The 15478-nt window shown below is 30.8% G+C and overlaps 1 protein-coding gene across 1 annotated transcript in view; it reads left to right on the top strand.

The window, feature by feature from the left end:
- fah (fumarylacetoacetate hydrolase (fumarylacetoacetase)) overlaps window positions 1-14824 on the top strand; it is a 36462-nt gene extending 21638 nt beyond the window's left edge. The window contains exons 8-14 of the mRNA XM_073837399.1: window positions 819-918; window positions 4599-4729; window positions 9105-9180; window positions 9259-9305; window positions 9986-10087; window positions 14135-14252; window positions 14347-14824. Coding sequence (XP_073693500.1) covers window positions 819-918; window positions 4599-4729; window positions 9105-9180; window positions 9259-9305; window positions 9986-10087; window positions 14135-14252; window positions 14347-14423 — 651 coding nt within the window. The 3' untranslated portion in view covers window positions 14424-14824. The remainder of the gene's footprint in view (window positions 1-818; window positions 919-4598; window positions 4730-9104; window positions 9181-9258; window positions 9306-9985; window positions 10088-14134; window positions 14253-14346) is intronic.
- The last annotated feature ends 654 nt before the right edge of the window (window positions 14825-15478 follow it).

Below are 15478 nucleotides of genomic sequence, written 5' to 3'. Positions count from 1 at the left end.
TGCAAAGTCAAGGTCATCCAGTTGGTTCCAAAGAGTCCACTGGATGCTGTTTCCTTTTTCTGTGAATGTGAATGTTTTCATGTAGAAATTACACTTGTTTTACTGTAGTATTTACTACACTACATCATTATTATTATTATTTTTATCAGTGTAAAGGTAATGTTCCATGAAGATAAATTATCTAAAAACTTAATTTTTGATTAGTAATATGCATTGCTAAGAACTTCATTTGGACAACTTTAAAGGTGATTTTCTCAATATTTAGATTTTTTTGGCACCCCCAGATTTCAGATTTTCAAATTGTTGTATCTCGGCCAATCATACTGTCCTATCATAACAAACCATACATCAATGCAAAGCTTATTTATTCATGAAATCTCAATTTCATAAAGTCCTTTATGACTGGTTTTGTGGTCCAGGGTGTAATAAATGAACCATACAAATTATACTTTTAGATGCATCAAATCAGCTTGTTGGTTTTACTGTCACTTTTCCTCCTTAAATATAGTCTACAGTGGCTTTAAAATGATAAAAATATATTAATCTAATTTATTTGTGTCACTTTCTCTCTGCAACTGTAAAAGCATCTAGAAATGTAATGATGTAATGAACTTATGAGTAGTGCGATGCTCTGTTATTTACTAATGCTTTTATGTGCTACTTGGATAACAATGTTATTAGGCAAGGTGCCATAGAGATTAAATAACACTTGCACTAGCATTTGGTTTGCTTATTCAGATACATTTCATTAAATATGGTGCAGTATTCTAAGCATATAAATTCAGGATGCAATATTTAATATTATTTTTGTCTTACAGGCATTCTTTGTGGGAAAAGGAAACAAGCTTGGAGAGCCCATCCCAGTGGAGAAGGCTCACGAGCACATCTTTGGCATGGTGCTTATGAACGACTGGAGCGGTGAGAAACAACTTTTGCAATGAATATTCTCCCAAATCATCTTCTAAGATGTTAGATAAGCATAAATAAGCTATATATTGCAACACAAGAAGTGTGGACAAACAGCATATGATATTTTAGAAGTGATACAAAAGTATTATCATGCATCCATACCAGAACGAAGAAGTTTACATGTCATTAAACCATATTAGGTCATTTATTTATTTCAATTACACTTTATTTTTCACCACCATCTTGTCACAAAAAAAAAAAACTCAATTTTTTTCATTTGTCTTGTCACCTATGAATAAACAGTGAAATAATATTGTAAATCTCAGTTTACTAATCGTGCCATAACTCAGTTTCACTTGAGAGAATCTTAATCATATCTTGCAAGGTTTCTTTAGCTGTTCAGAGAAGCCTGGCGCTCAATGTCTGACGTGACGTGATTTAGCTGTGTTTCCCGGTCAGGCATTTCTGAGAAACAACCGCTGTTAATTCTTTTTATTATTCATCTGTCTCCTTCTAAACCTACAATGGCTCCTTTTCGAGCACACTAAACACATTGCATTTTTATGAGCCACTGAGCAGACTGGGAAAATGAGGAACACTTTTAGGTGAAGGAGGCAGAGGGTGATGCTTGGTGAAGTGTGCATGCCAAACTACATCTGTTTATGAAGCATCTGCTTAACTGTTCAGTTTCCTCATACAAAATGCATTTTGTAGCAGAGTGAGTAAAACACAATTATTTGTAATGGTTTGTGCCAATCGAAAAATGTAATCTATGCAGTGAAATTAGTTTCATCAGTATGAAAGCATTAAAATTCAGATGTTTGGAAACCAAAATGGTCAGTTTTACTTTTGTGCTTTTGCATGTGCATTGTTTTGCACATGCATTACTGTAAACTCTGTGTCGATCTCCGAATGTGAGATTCTTATATATTAATGTTTCTTATATGAGGCTCTTTTTACAACTAGAAGGTTAATATTGTTTTTCACTTGCGACAAAACAACGAATTAGCCGTGCATTTATATGGAAATATGCTTTAGGAGCTATCCATCCTCGCATTCAGAGATCGACACCTTTTGACTGGCAAGATGGCTGCGTGCGGAAACTCAAACAGTGAAAGTGAGTTGTTCAAAACTTTTTTTTAGTATACTCTGTGTACACAATGTTCTCTATGCTGGAGTTCATGTGTAGAGACCCAGGCGATACTTCGAGCAAAGTGTCATGGTGTGTCGAGCCTTCTTAGTGTTGTAAAAATATCGATTTTGATGCGCTCAAAGTTATGCCCCTAGTACTCCCATTCACCGTCCATTGAAAACAAAACGAAATCACGGTCAATCTCAAAAACGGCTCATTTGTCGTAATTATGCTTTTAGATATAAGTTTGTCTCGTTTACAGTGAAAAAAACAGCCCAGGTTGCATTTTGGCAACAGTTATCCTTTAAAGTATGAAAACATCTATTTGCAATTTAAAAATTCATCATTTTGCCCAAATTCTTTCTCTATATATTTACTTTTGTGCTTATTTATTTTATATTTGGCATTATTTTGCTCATGCAATGTAGTTCACTGTATTGCAAAACTAGTGAACTACATTGCATTGCATGTGTGGCAGACAAGTTGATAGAATTTTTTAATATATGAAAAAAAAATATTTGTTCTATATGAAAATGCATTAAGTTGTAATTGTTACAACAATAAATAGTTAGGTAAAAAAATATTTTAATGTATTTTTGCTGTAATGTATATTTACTAGTCGTGGGCCATTATCGGCGTTAACGTGCTGCATTAACGTGAGACTCTTATCGGGCGTTAAAAAAAATATCGCCGTTAATCTATTCTCAAAGTTGGGTTGGGAGCTGGGTCTAAACTACGCAAGATATGATGACTTTCACCTTGATATTTTAGCGCGGATGATGTATACCTAGTCGAATTGCACTGTAGGGGGCGAGAACGAGTCTCCAACTTCTGTGAAATTACCACATCAAATGAGACGTGCAAAGTCTGCAAACACGGATGCAGTTATGAAGCCGCTTCAGGGCAGGTGCGTTGCTAGACCCTTTTTACTGGGGCACGCGCCCCAGTGGAAATCTGCTGTGCCCCAGTAAAATCTCAAGTTTGAGTTATAATTTACTTTGATAATCCCGAAATAAAGACATTAAACTATAAGGAACAACTGAATTGACGCTTCTAAAAGCAACGCAGTTTAATCGAAGACTATGCACGCAGATAGGCTATTCTTTCCCGTGCGCGTCTGTGTATTTAACGGCAACGCGCACGTCGTGCAGCCTTTTGCGCAGAAGTACTTGGTTACACAAGTTTGTATAGGTACTTATGTTGTAAATGCAATTGTCAAGCAGTTTGTGATGCATTTTGGAAACAGGAGATGAGTGCCTGATCTAATGCGCCACCTGGCCCGTTCTCGAAGACTTACTTTTAGTCATTATTTGGGTAGCACGCATATTCTGAATGCCTTCAGCAGAATTCAAATTAGCCATTTTAATCTAGATTAATCTAGATTAATTCCAAGATTTAATCTAGATTAATCTAGATTAAAAAAATTAATCTATGCCCACCCCTAATATTTACTTTTGTACTTTTTATGCATTTTTTTTTTATTTGCCATAATTTTGGACCTGCATTTGTGTTTTTGTTTCAGTGACAAACTGTCTCAGGAATGCTGCTTCCTTCGAGATTTTGCTTTAAATTCAGTGTTTTCTTCCCTGCATTTCTTTAGAAAACCTCTCTTCCCTCACCAGAAGCGAGTCCCAGTTCTCATTTGAAACACATTCCTCAGAAATGCTGCATGTCTTCTAGAGAGTCTGTCAGAATTATGCAGAGGGTAGATATCTGTATGTTATACGAGTACAGCTCCAGAATATCTTGTGCAGTTTTGAAATACTCTAATGCATCAGTCTAGATGGGATTTCTAGATATATGAATGGATTTGAAACACAATGAATAAATAAAGAAATAAGATGGCGAAAGAATATCAATGCTGTGAGGCTGGAGACTTTATGAAAGCTTGAGGTTTCAAATTCAATAATCTCGACATTAATGTGACCGGATTTATTTGTCTGGATAAAAGCTTTATAGGACTTATTTTGCCAGCAAATTTTGGTTGGGCAAATCTAATTATATTGCACTGTAATATATTATGGTGAAGTCTGAGAATTTACACTGCGGCAAATTATTCCCTACTTGAATCAAATCTTGGCGAGTTTATCACTGTTACAAAACCAAGTGAACTACATAGTCAGCATTTTAATGGAGTATGTTCACACTTCCACCACACAGGCTGATCTAAAATGTTCAAAGATACCTTTATTAGTCAAATTACCTTTATTAGTTGGAACACAGCCTGTTTGTGCCTGAGCAGTTATGTGCACGATGAACAAATGCACATTTAATTTGAAGAAACTAATTGAATTAAGTCAAAGAAGAGCGAGAGCACAGGGAATGATCCATCCTGTCCCAGATTCATGCAGGCAGCAGAAGAGATAGAGTTGAAAGAGACTGTAAATGCATCTAGTTGTTCAGGACTCATGCATTTAAACAGTGTTCAGCAGGGTGAATGTTTTAAAGTAAGTTTTTGTAGAAAGTTTGAGCCCCTGCAGAACTCACTGCCTCAATGCCAGTGTCTGAAATGTATAAGTTACTTATTATGCAGTGTCTTTTCTCTCTTATGTTGCAGCTCGGGATATCCAGGCTTGGGAATATGTTCCATTAGGTCCGTTCTTGGGGAAAAATTTTGGGACCACCATCTCACCCTGGGTCGTTCCTATGGAAGCACTGATGCCCTTTGTCGAGCCCAATCCGGTTCAGGTAAATTAGGTTAAATCTAAGTGTAAGAGTGTATTTATTTAGGGAATGGGATGACACTATAAATTCATGCAGTCATTTTCTGTTACTACAATCCTGGAAATGGGTTGAAAATAACTGCATGCACAATGCATCGCCATCTGCTTTTTTCTATTTATCGGTATCATCCTATATTGGATATTTTGCCGTTTATTTTATAACCATACTCTTGTATTACATTACTACATGTGATGCCTTCCAACCTCTATATTTCTGTCTGAGAAGTAGGCGATAGCGGTAATTATTGCATGATATAACTTTTCTTGATAAACGATAACAAAAGTTTGATTAATGGTTGATATAATGCTTATGCGGCAAAGGCAGAACGAAAGAGTGGTGGGTATTTGTGTCGAATTTTACTATATTATTATTGTAGTCATGTATTAAATGTATTGAAGGAGGAGTAATCGAATAAAATTACAGTTTTTGTGATTAAGCTAGCATTAATACATACTAAATATATACACTGCAAAAATGCTTTTCTTACTTGTTTCCAGCCAAAATATCTAAAAATTCTTAAACCAAGAAGGATTTTCTAGATGAGTAAAAATTATTGTCTTGTTTTCAGAAAAAACAAGTCAAAATTAAGTGCTTTTTGGCTTGAAACAAGCTAAATAATCTGCCAGTGGGTAAGAAAAATAATCTTGTTTTCTGTTTAAAATATAATTTTTTTTTTAATAATTTTTTTTAAGTCTTTATTTTTATTTGCAAGAAGGATTTTCTAGACGAGTAAAAATTATTGTCTTGTTTTCAGAAAAAAAAAACAAGTCAAAATTAAGTGCATTTTTGCTTGAAACCAGCTAAATAATCTGCCAATGGGGTGAGAAAAATAATCTTCTTTTCTGTTTAAAATAATATTTTTTTGCTTACCCCAATGACAGATTATTTTGCTTGTTCTAAGCAAAAATGCACTTAATTTTGACTGAAAACAAGACAATAATTTTTACTCATTTAGAAAATCCTTAATGATTAAAGAATTTTTAGATATTTTGGCTGGAAACAAGTAAGAAAAGCATTTTTTTTGCAGTATTTAGACTGTTTTTCATACAAATAAGTTACATAGAAACCATATTACATTTTTACCATGGAATTGAGGTGCTATATTGTGGTTTTACCATTGGTTAATTAATTTTTTTATTTATTTGACCATATAAAAATGAGGTTGCTACAATTTTTACAGATATTACTGACTTTGATAATGAACATAAATCTGCATCTGCATCCTGACCATAGAATAGAATAGTTTAAAACCACAATCAACCGTTTGGTTTTAACCACTTTTATGTTGGAGCAAAAATCTGCCTTTAAACTTCAAAGAAAAAAAAATTTGACATTTATTGTGATTATCAATATAAACTGGTATGAAAAAAAATATTTTTTTATTTTGTCCATATCGCCCAGCCCTACTGAGAAGACTTAATTTTTCAGGTGTTGGCTATTTGCGCTTTGTGTATTTGGTGGGATTTTCACTTATTTTAAGAGTACTACTTTAGCCTTTCACAAGGACAGATTATGGTAAATTATTGAAAAATTGTACTCTCTGAAAGCATCTTTAAGATGAATATTTATCCATATAAAATTTATTTTATAGGCCATAACAATATCAGTGCATCCATAATTTACAATACATACTGTTTGATGTCAGTGAGTTTTTTTTTTTTTTTCAAATAGTACTTTTATTTAATAAAGATGCATTAAATTGATCAAAAATAAAAATAAAGGCTGTTACAAAAAATATATTGCATATAAATATTGGTCGTTTTGAACTTTCTGTTCAGAGAATCCTGGAAAAACTTTTTTCTGTATTGTTGATCAAATAAATGCAACCTTGGTGAACATAAACATTTCAAAAACATAAAAAATCTAGGTATCTAGTATACAGGGTTGCAAAAAAGTGGAAAATTTCCAGTAAATTTCGGAAACATTCCAGAAACTTTTTGGAAACTTTCCATTGATTTTTGGAAAGTTTCTGTATTTTCCACCCCTTTGCAACCCTGATAGTATCAGCGTATTATCTATTTTTTCCCAACATCTGCTGTTTACTATACACAGCCAGTACAAAAATTATTCAGACATTATTCAAACCAAATATAATTTTTTAGATTTTTTTTTACTAGTGGGTGCAGGACGCTATAGTTCATTTATGTAAGTGAGGATAGCCAAATAAATTAAACTGTGACATATTATACCCGAAAATTCTTCATACAGTGGACCGCTAGTAAAATTGATACAAATTTGGGACCAAAAATGTGATTTGACATTTTGACCTGACCATGCTTTGTTACATACCTTTCTATCAAAGTTATCTGACGTTATCAAGATGAATTTGTTCTGACACAGTTTAAGCTGCTTGAAGCAGTTCTTGTCATATTTTATTACCATTTTCTAAACTATAGCAAATAAACTGTGATAATGTGAGAAATTTTAAAGGTGTCAGAATAAATTTTGATTTGACTGTAATTCATTTGTGATGAATTTGTTCTGACACACTTTTACTCTTGAGGGGTTCTTGTCATACTTTATTACCGTTTTCTAAACTATAGCGAATAAACTGATAATGTGAGAAATGTTGAAGGTGTCTGAATAAATTTTGGTTTGACTGTATGTAGGCAGCATCCGTACTGAAATAAAACCTTGTAAGTGAATGATTTGGATCTCTCTACATAGGTAGCAGCTCCATGTTTCACACAAATAGCCTTCTTCATGCAAAACGGATGGGTGTCTTTAGAGGGCAACATAATCATGCCTGCCTTTGGTAGAAGCTCTTTGGTGCCTTTAAAACACTGCCTACATATGCTTTGGACAAAGTATCCGATTAGCACCTCCGGAATGGCCATTGCAGACACATTATCTTCAAAAATGATGGTCAGAGTTCGAATTTATTCAACTTTACAGTCCCGTTACAGCTCTGTGGAACGGACGCTTCATCATCACAGACGGCAGAGTGCAGACTTTGCATATAAGCGGGAAATGAGACGTGTTAAAGGCTGTTCTTTGAGATACTGCTTTCCTTTTTCTCTACAGCAGCCAGTCACTGTGAGCGAATGAGGCAAAAACACATCTTTATTCTCTTTTACGCATTCATTTGTTGGATCAGTGATTCTCAATTGGTGGTTTGCTGCCCAAAAATAGACTGCAGGTCCGTTCTGATGCTTCAATGCTAATGTAGTTTTTATTTTCAGGATTTCTTAGTTTTTTGTTTTTTGTTTTTTTTTTGTAACTGCAAATATTTATCGACTGTAATACTTGCTGTGCAATTGGCAAAAAATGTTAAGTTTTAAAAATGTAAAATGTTTTTGTTTTTATATGCCTATGTAGTTTTTATTTATTTTTATTTCAGTTTTAGTTGTTTTGGTATATTAAGTTAAACTAATTAAAATGACAAATAAAGCCGAAATAAATCGTTTTTTAATTTATATAATATTTACATTTTGTTCATATTTTTATTTAATTTCAGTTAATGTTTTAATTCAAGTGACGTAAATGTTTTTTTAATGGTTTTCATTTTAGTTAACGGAAATAACCCTAGTTTAAATGTATTTCTTTATGTATTTCAACTCATTCAACATTTTCCTTGTTACCATCTATTATTTTAGTACCAGTGGTATTTTATTATAGTTTTTATGAATTTTATTAATTTAAATTTAATTTTTCTTTTTTTTTCACCAATTTTATTTAAATGGTTAGAAATTTTGTTGTGCTTTTTTTTTTTAGCAATAAAGTCCCTATAATATTTACTAATTTTTAATTTATAGGAAAAATAAATATGAAAATGAGAATTACTGAGAAATAAAAAAAAATTGTCTTGGCAACTAGCTGAAATATGTTTTTATATTTTATTGTATATCAAGTAATTACTTTTTTTTTCTGGTCTTAGTTTAGGTTAATGATAATTACCCTGATACACAGTAGCAAATAAATATATATTAAATATTAATTTTATAAAAATATAATATAAGACCCTTCAAAATAAATAAATGTTTATATATTTTTTTTAATTTATCAGAAAATTAAATATGAAAATAAGAATTACTAAGAAATGACCAATGTCTTGGCAATTAGATGAAATAAAATAAATTTTTTATATTTTATTTTATTTTAGCAGCAAAGAAATATATATATAAAATATAAAAAAATCTCATTTAAAAAATAAAAAAATGTCCATAAGTAAAAAAAAAAAAATTCTCAGTATTTCTCATTTTCTTATTTATTTTTCTTTTAAATCAAACTTTTTTTTTTTTGAGTTCATTCCTTTCAGCCTCCATATACTGCCTGAGAAGTTTCATTTTCACTTAATGTTTGGTAAGGTTTTTCTAATGTTATTTTATTGTCATTTCAGGACCCTGTGCCTCTTCCATACTTGCGTCATGATGACCCCTACACGTTCAACATCAACCTTTTCGTTGCTGTGAAAGGTGTGTATCAGTATCTGTCGGTCATTGTGCACACGCTGTATATTAAAGTGCTCAGTCTTATTTTTTCTCATTGTCCAGGTGAAGAGATGAGAGAGGCCGCCAACATTTGCAAGTCCAATTTTAAGGTAGGAGATATTTTTGCATTTGTTTTGCATTGGCGTGTTGCTGTTTCAGAAGTTACTCATACTGACAGCTCTTACTGTCTCCATTTGATTATACATGAGTTTCACTCCAGCATGGACCAGATATAGAGCAGGAAATGTAATAAAAAGAGTTGCATAGAAAAATTGCAGAAGGCAATGATAAACATACTCTACACAAATACGCAGAATGACTTGCCAACATTTTGTAAGCATTTGGTTATACTAGGACAACAAAGTACTGACAATTTAGGCCACATAAAAATGTAAAAAAATAAATAAATTTGATTACCCTTTGATCCCCATAGAGATTATATTTTCCCCACTGGAATTGTTTTGTGTCTTTTTCTGTGCATAAAAACACACTCTTGCTGTTAATATGTGGTCTTAAATTGCCCTGTGTAAGTTTAGATTTGCAACTTCACGCCATTAGCTGATTTGCATAATTCCATTAGTGAATCAGGCACTAAAACAACACAGACTGTGCAGAGCAAATAAACAAAGCTATTCATTCTCAGCGTTTCTGTGTTGGGCTCCTTGTGTTATCGGTTTTGGGAGAAACCAATTCCATTTTTGGCCTTTCTGTAGCGTCACATGCAGAGAAAGCCATTTTCTCGTTTAGTGACAGACAGCAGGTGTGTTTAACATGTTGTGTGTCTTCTCAGTACATGTATTGGTCCATGAAACAGCAGCTGGTACACCACACAGTCAACGGCTGCAACGTCAGACCAGGAGACTTGCTGGCATCAGGAACCATCAGCGGACCGGTATGTGTGTGTGAGCGAGAGTGTGTCTCTGATATAAATAGAATATATTAAAGAAATAGTTCACTCAAAAAAAAAAAAAAAACTTGAGATCAAAGCCTATGGAGTGAAATACCTAAGAAAGAAAAAATCATATATATCATGGAGACCACATTTATAATTTTTGTGTAATTCAATGTTACTTTTAATAAATAATATAAATATAATAATATTTATAATTTATATAATAAATAATATTTAATATTTAATAATAGCTAAAAATGTACATTTAGGTAAACACACCAGAAGCCACATTTTTTTTTTTCAATCTGTTAAATTCAATAATATAATGAATAACTTTTAATGTATTACATTTAACTATTATAATTATTATTAATGATTGTGAAAGTATAATAATTACTAAAAGTGTTAATCATTTAAAAATGTAATTTAACTAAATGCACTGAAAGTCACATTTTTTATTTGTTTAATTTAAATCTGTAAATTCTGTAAATAATATAATAATTAAACGTTAAATATAATTATAGTCATTATATATAAAAAAGATTTTGGTAAATAAACTTGAAGACACATTTACATTTTGAACCGTTAAATCCAATAAATATATAAATAAATATAATATTTAACTTAAATGATTATTTATTATTCAACTACAATTAATAAGATTAATAATAATCATAAAATATTGAAAATATTCAAGAAATGTTTGTCTTCTGTAAAAAAAAAAAAAAAAACCTGTTACTTAAGAAAATAACATTTATACTTTTATGTTATCTGTTAAATTCTTGTAAATAATATATTAATTCACTTTAATTATTAAATTAATTATTAATTATAAATATTAAAGTAGTGAATTTAGGTAAATGCACTGGAGGACACATTTATATTTTAATTATCTCAGTTTATTTTAATATAATTACTAATAAAAAAAGTACAAATAATTATTACGAAATATGTTAAATGTTTGAAGGCATTACGTTTTTATATAATTTCAGTCAGTTAAATTGAGTAAATAATACATGAAATAACATTATTTATTTTAACGATAATTACTACGAAGAAAATACAAATAATTATTACGAAATATGTTAAATGATTGACATATTTACACTATATAACTTCAGTCAGTTAAATTAAGCAAATAATACTTTAATTACTGTTATAAATTTTAACGATAACTAGAAGCTAAAGTTCGATGACAAACTTTAAATGTTGGCTTGGAGAAGCAAACCGGGCAGCCTTCGGGCAAAAGGGCCAGCCCAGAACACTTAGAGCTCTGTGATTGAATTATTAGTAGTAAAAATGCTATTACATAAGTAATGCTTAGTATATTTTAGGCTAACACAGCTTGCCATAGTGGATTCATGTGTATTTTAGGTTAAAACGGCTTGCCATACAACAAGCGTGGTTGAAAGCCACGACGCGTTGCTGTGCGTTTGAGCCGAAAAGCAGAAATAAGCAAGCATTTAAGCTGTGTAATATATTATTGTACTATTATTGTGTTTAATCGCTGGAGTGTTTGTATTTAAATGCCTTTAAAAGACGTTCAGTCATGTATAATTCTCAGTCGGACATGTCAGAGCTCATGTGTAACACACTGCTGAACACAGCGCTCTCTGTATGAAAAAAAAAATACTCACGAACAACTGCATTTAGCTGTTGATATTCTCTAATGGGTGGACTTAATTAAATCGCTGCAATATTGTAATTTTAAAGGCGGTCAAATTCGTGCAAATTATGTCGTTCGTCTCCATGTATCATAGTTGAAGGCAATCTGTACGCGGTGAAGGAAATGCTTCGGGTTTTCAATAAATTCGTTCAAACAGCTGAATTCAGGTCTTGATGTGTTCTAATGGGTATTTATAATTAAATGGCTGGAATATTGTAATTTTAAAGGCGTTATTTATATGCATTTTACACCGAAGTCAAAGTGAAACTAAGTCACAGCTCGGTTACATGTTCGTTTGTGAAACCTATTGAATAGCTAATTTACAGCTAATGTAGTTCTTTAAAATATTCTTGTATATTGATTGTGTTGGATCGCTGGAGTGTTTTTATTTAAAGGCATTTAAAAGACGTGCAGTCATTCTCAGTCGGGTAAGTTAGCTCCGAGCCTTGAAAGCTCGTCTGTATAACACATGCTGAAGACAGTGCTTTAACTTTGAAATAAAACAGATCACAAAAGGCTGATTTGTTGATGTGTTCTAATGGGTATTTACAAATAAATCGCTGAAATATATAAATTTTAAAGGCACTCTAATTCGTGCAATTTATGTTGTTTATGAGCACATACAGAGAGAGTTCGTGCTGACGGCTTGTATACTCGCTGAAGGGTGCAAGCATTTCTTTTACAAGAACTGCTCACAAACCACTGAATTTAGCTGTTGATGTGTTCTAATGGGTATTTACAATTAAATCGCTGGAATATTTAATTTTAAAAGGCGGTATTTATTTGTATTTCCACCGATTTCAGAGTGACTGTAAGCAAGAGGTTTGAGTCCCGCCTCTTCAGTCGAGAGGTATTGCGCCTCTAGATGGCGCATTTTTTCTCAGCCCATTGAAATCCTATAGAAATTTTTCATGTAAAAAAATTAATATTAAATCAACTGTAAGTCTGATCATTCCAAAAAGATATAGCAACACTTTGGTGACCAGGGCCCAGGGCTCCGCCGAGTTTGGGGCTTGTAGCCTTAAAGCTCTAGGAGGAGTAGCATATAGAATTTTAGTCTCAGAAGAATTTTAATAATAATAATAATAAGTTTAAATAGCATAACAATATGTTGGCTTCTCCAAGCCAACATAATTACTACTTAAAAAAATTATAATTAAGAATTATGTTAAATGTTTGAAGACATATTTAAATTTTGATATAATTTCAGTCAGTTAAATTGAATAAATAATACACTAATTACCATTATTATTAATTTTAAGGATAATTACTAAAAAAAAGTCAAAATAATTATTACGAAATATGTTAAATATTTGAAGACATATTTACATTTTTATATAATTTCAGTCAGTAAAATTGAGTAAATAATACATTAAATACCATTATTTATTTTAACGATAATTACTAAAAAAAAGTCAAATTAATTATTACGAAATATGTTAAATATTTGAAGACATATTTAAATTTTTATATAATTTCAGTCAGTTAAATTGAATAAATAATACACTAATTACCATTATTATTAATTTTAAGGATAATTACTAGAAAAAAAGTAAAAATAATTATTACGAAATATGTTAAATGTTTGAAGACATATTTACATTTTTATATAATTTCAGTCAGTGAAATTGAGTAAATAATACATTAAATACCATTATTTATTTTAACGATAATTACTAAAAAAAAGTCAAATTAATTATTACGAAATATGTTAAATATTTGAAGACATATTTAAATTTTGATATAATTTCAGTCAGTTAAATTGAATAAATAATACACTAATTACCATTATTATTAATTTTAAGGATAATTACTAAAAAAAAGTCAAAATAATTATTACGAAATATGTTAAATATTTGAAGACATATTTACATTTTTATATAATTTCACTCAGTAAAATTGAGTAAATAATACATTAAATACCATTATATATTTTAACGATAATTACTAATAAAAAAGTACAAATAATTATTATGAAATACGTTAAATGTATGAATACATATTTTAAATTGTACATATTTTCAGTCATTAAAATTGAGTAAATACCACAATAATTACTATTTTCATTATTTAAAAAAAAAAAAACATTTTTTATTACGAAATCTGTTAATTGTTTGTCATATTTACTAACATAGAGCATAGAGCTGTATCCAAACGCTATTTTACATGTTCTTTACTGTTTTAATTCATTTAAATACATTTTTACATTATTTTAACATTTAAATTTCTTGATTTTATTGTTGTGCTTATTTGTTTATTTATTTATTTTTTTTAATTTTTTTTATGTAAAGCACTTTGTGTCTAAGATGCGCTATATAAACAAACTTGCCTTTCCTTGCCTTGCATGATATAGTACTGTCTCTGTATTTGTGTGCATGTAGGACCCAGAGAGTTTCGGCTCAATGCTGGAGCTCTCATGGCGGGGATCCAAGACTATTGACCTCGGCAATGGAGAGACAAGGACCTTCCTGAAGGACGGGGACGAGGTCACTCTCTCAGGTGGGCTTTTATAGTCTGCGTGTGTTTAATGTTGGAGAGCTGTGTGTTGATGGAAATATGACTGTGATAAAGGTTGTGGTCTCTCTCTGTGCAGGTTATTGTGAGGGCAGGGGTTACAGAGTGGGATTCGGTCTGTGTGAGGGGAGGATCCTTCCTGCCCTGCAACAGTGACGCACATCTCTGTCTGTCTGTCTCTCCCTACTGTAAGCCAGACAAAACAGCCATGAACAAATGCAGTATTATTCATGATTTGATATTCACCTTTTTACAGGTCTTAAAGTGAAACAGTATATACAATAAGAAAAAATGTATGGTGAAACTTGATTTTATCCATTAGGATTGATCAGATTGTGAAAATCGGTCATTAAATATGAAAACAAAAATGTAAAAAGGAAACTTTTTTTCTGTAGATAACCTTTGTGATCTTGAGAAAACATGATGGTAAAGTGGTAATATGCTTGAAAACAGTCGTTCATTTCTGCAATTCAACATTTTTTGCAGAAATGACACACTTAAATTGTCATTCCGTGTTACTGAAAAATAATTCAATAAAGTTACTGATTGCTTTTAAACTGTCTTAAATCATGCTTTTTATTTTTAATACTTTTTTTTTTTTTTTAAATCTAGGCCTATTATTTAAATGCACTTTAATAGCAATAAATAGTATTTAATAGTCAATCACAATCTTTTATTTTATTTTGTTTATTTCTTTTTTTTTTTTTTTTTTTCATTTATATTCTGGATTTGAAATGCATTTAGTCCAGCACAAACTGAAATTTTATTTTATTTCATGTTAATGTATTATTTATTTTATTTTATTATTTTGTTAGGTTTCATAAATTATGTATTTCATAAATATTTTATAGAGCAGCACAAACTGAAATCCTTTATTATTTTATTTTATTTTATTTTAGAATTTTAAATTTAATTGTATTGTTTTGTTAGGTTTAGGGCTTTTCTTCTACATTCTAAATGTAAATGCACTTCAGTAACACTTCAGTAATATTTTGTATAGTCCGGCACAAACTGTAATCAATTAATTTTATTTGATTTAATTTTTTAATTTTTAATTATTTAATTTTCTCATTTGAAATCTAGGCCTTTTCATTTATCTTCTGGATTTAAATGCACTTTAATAGCAATAAATAGTATTTAATAGTCCAGCACTGAAATCCTTTATTGTTTTATTTTTTATTTATGTATTTATTTTAAATATATAATTTATT

Source organism: Garra rufa, chromosome 3 (assembly GCF_049309525.1).
Source record: "Garra rufa chromosome 3, GarRuf1.0, whole genome shotgun sequence".
Lineage (NCBI taxonomy): Eukaryota > Metazoa > Chordata > Actinopteri > Cypriniformes > Cyprinidae > Garra > Garra rufa.
The sequence above is the reverse complement of the archived record's forward strand: the minus strand, read 5'-3'. Positions and strand labels throughout refer to the sequence as shown.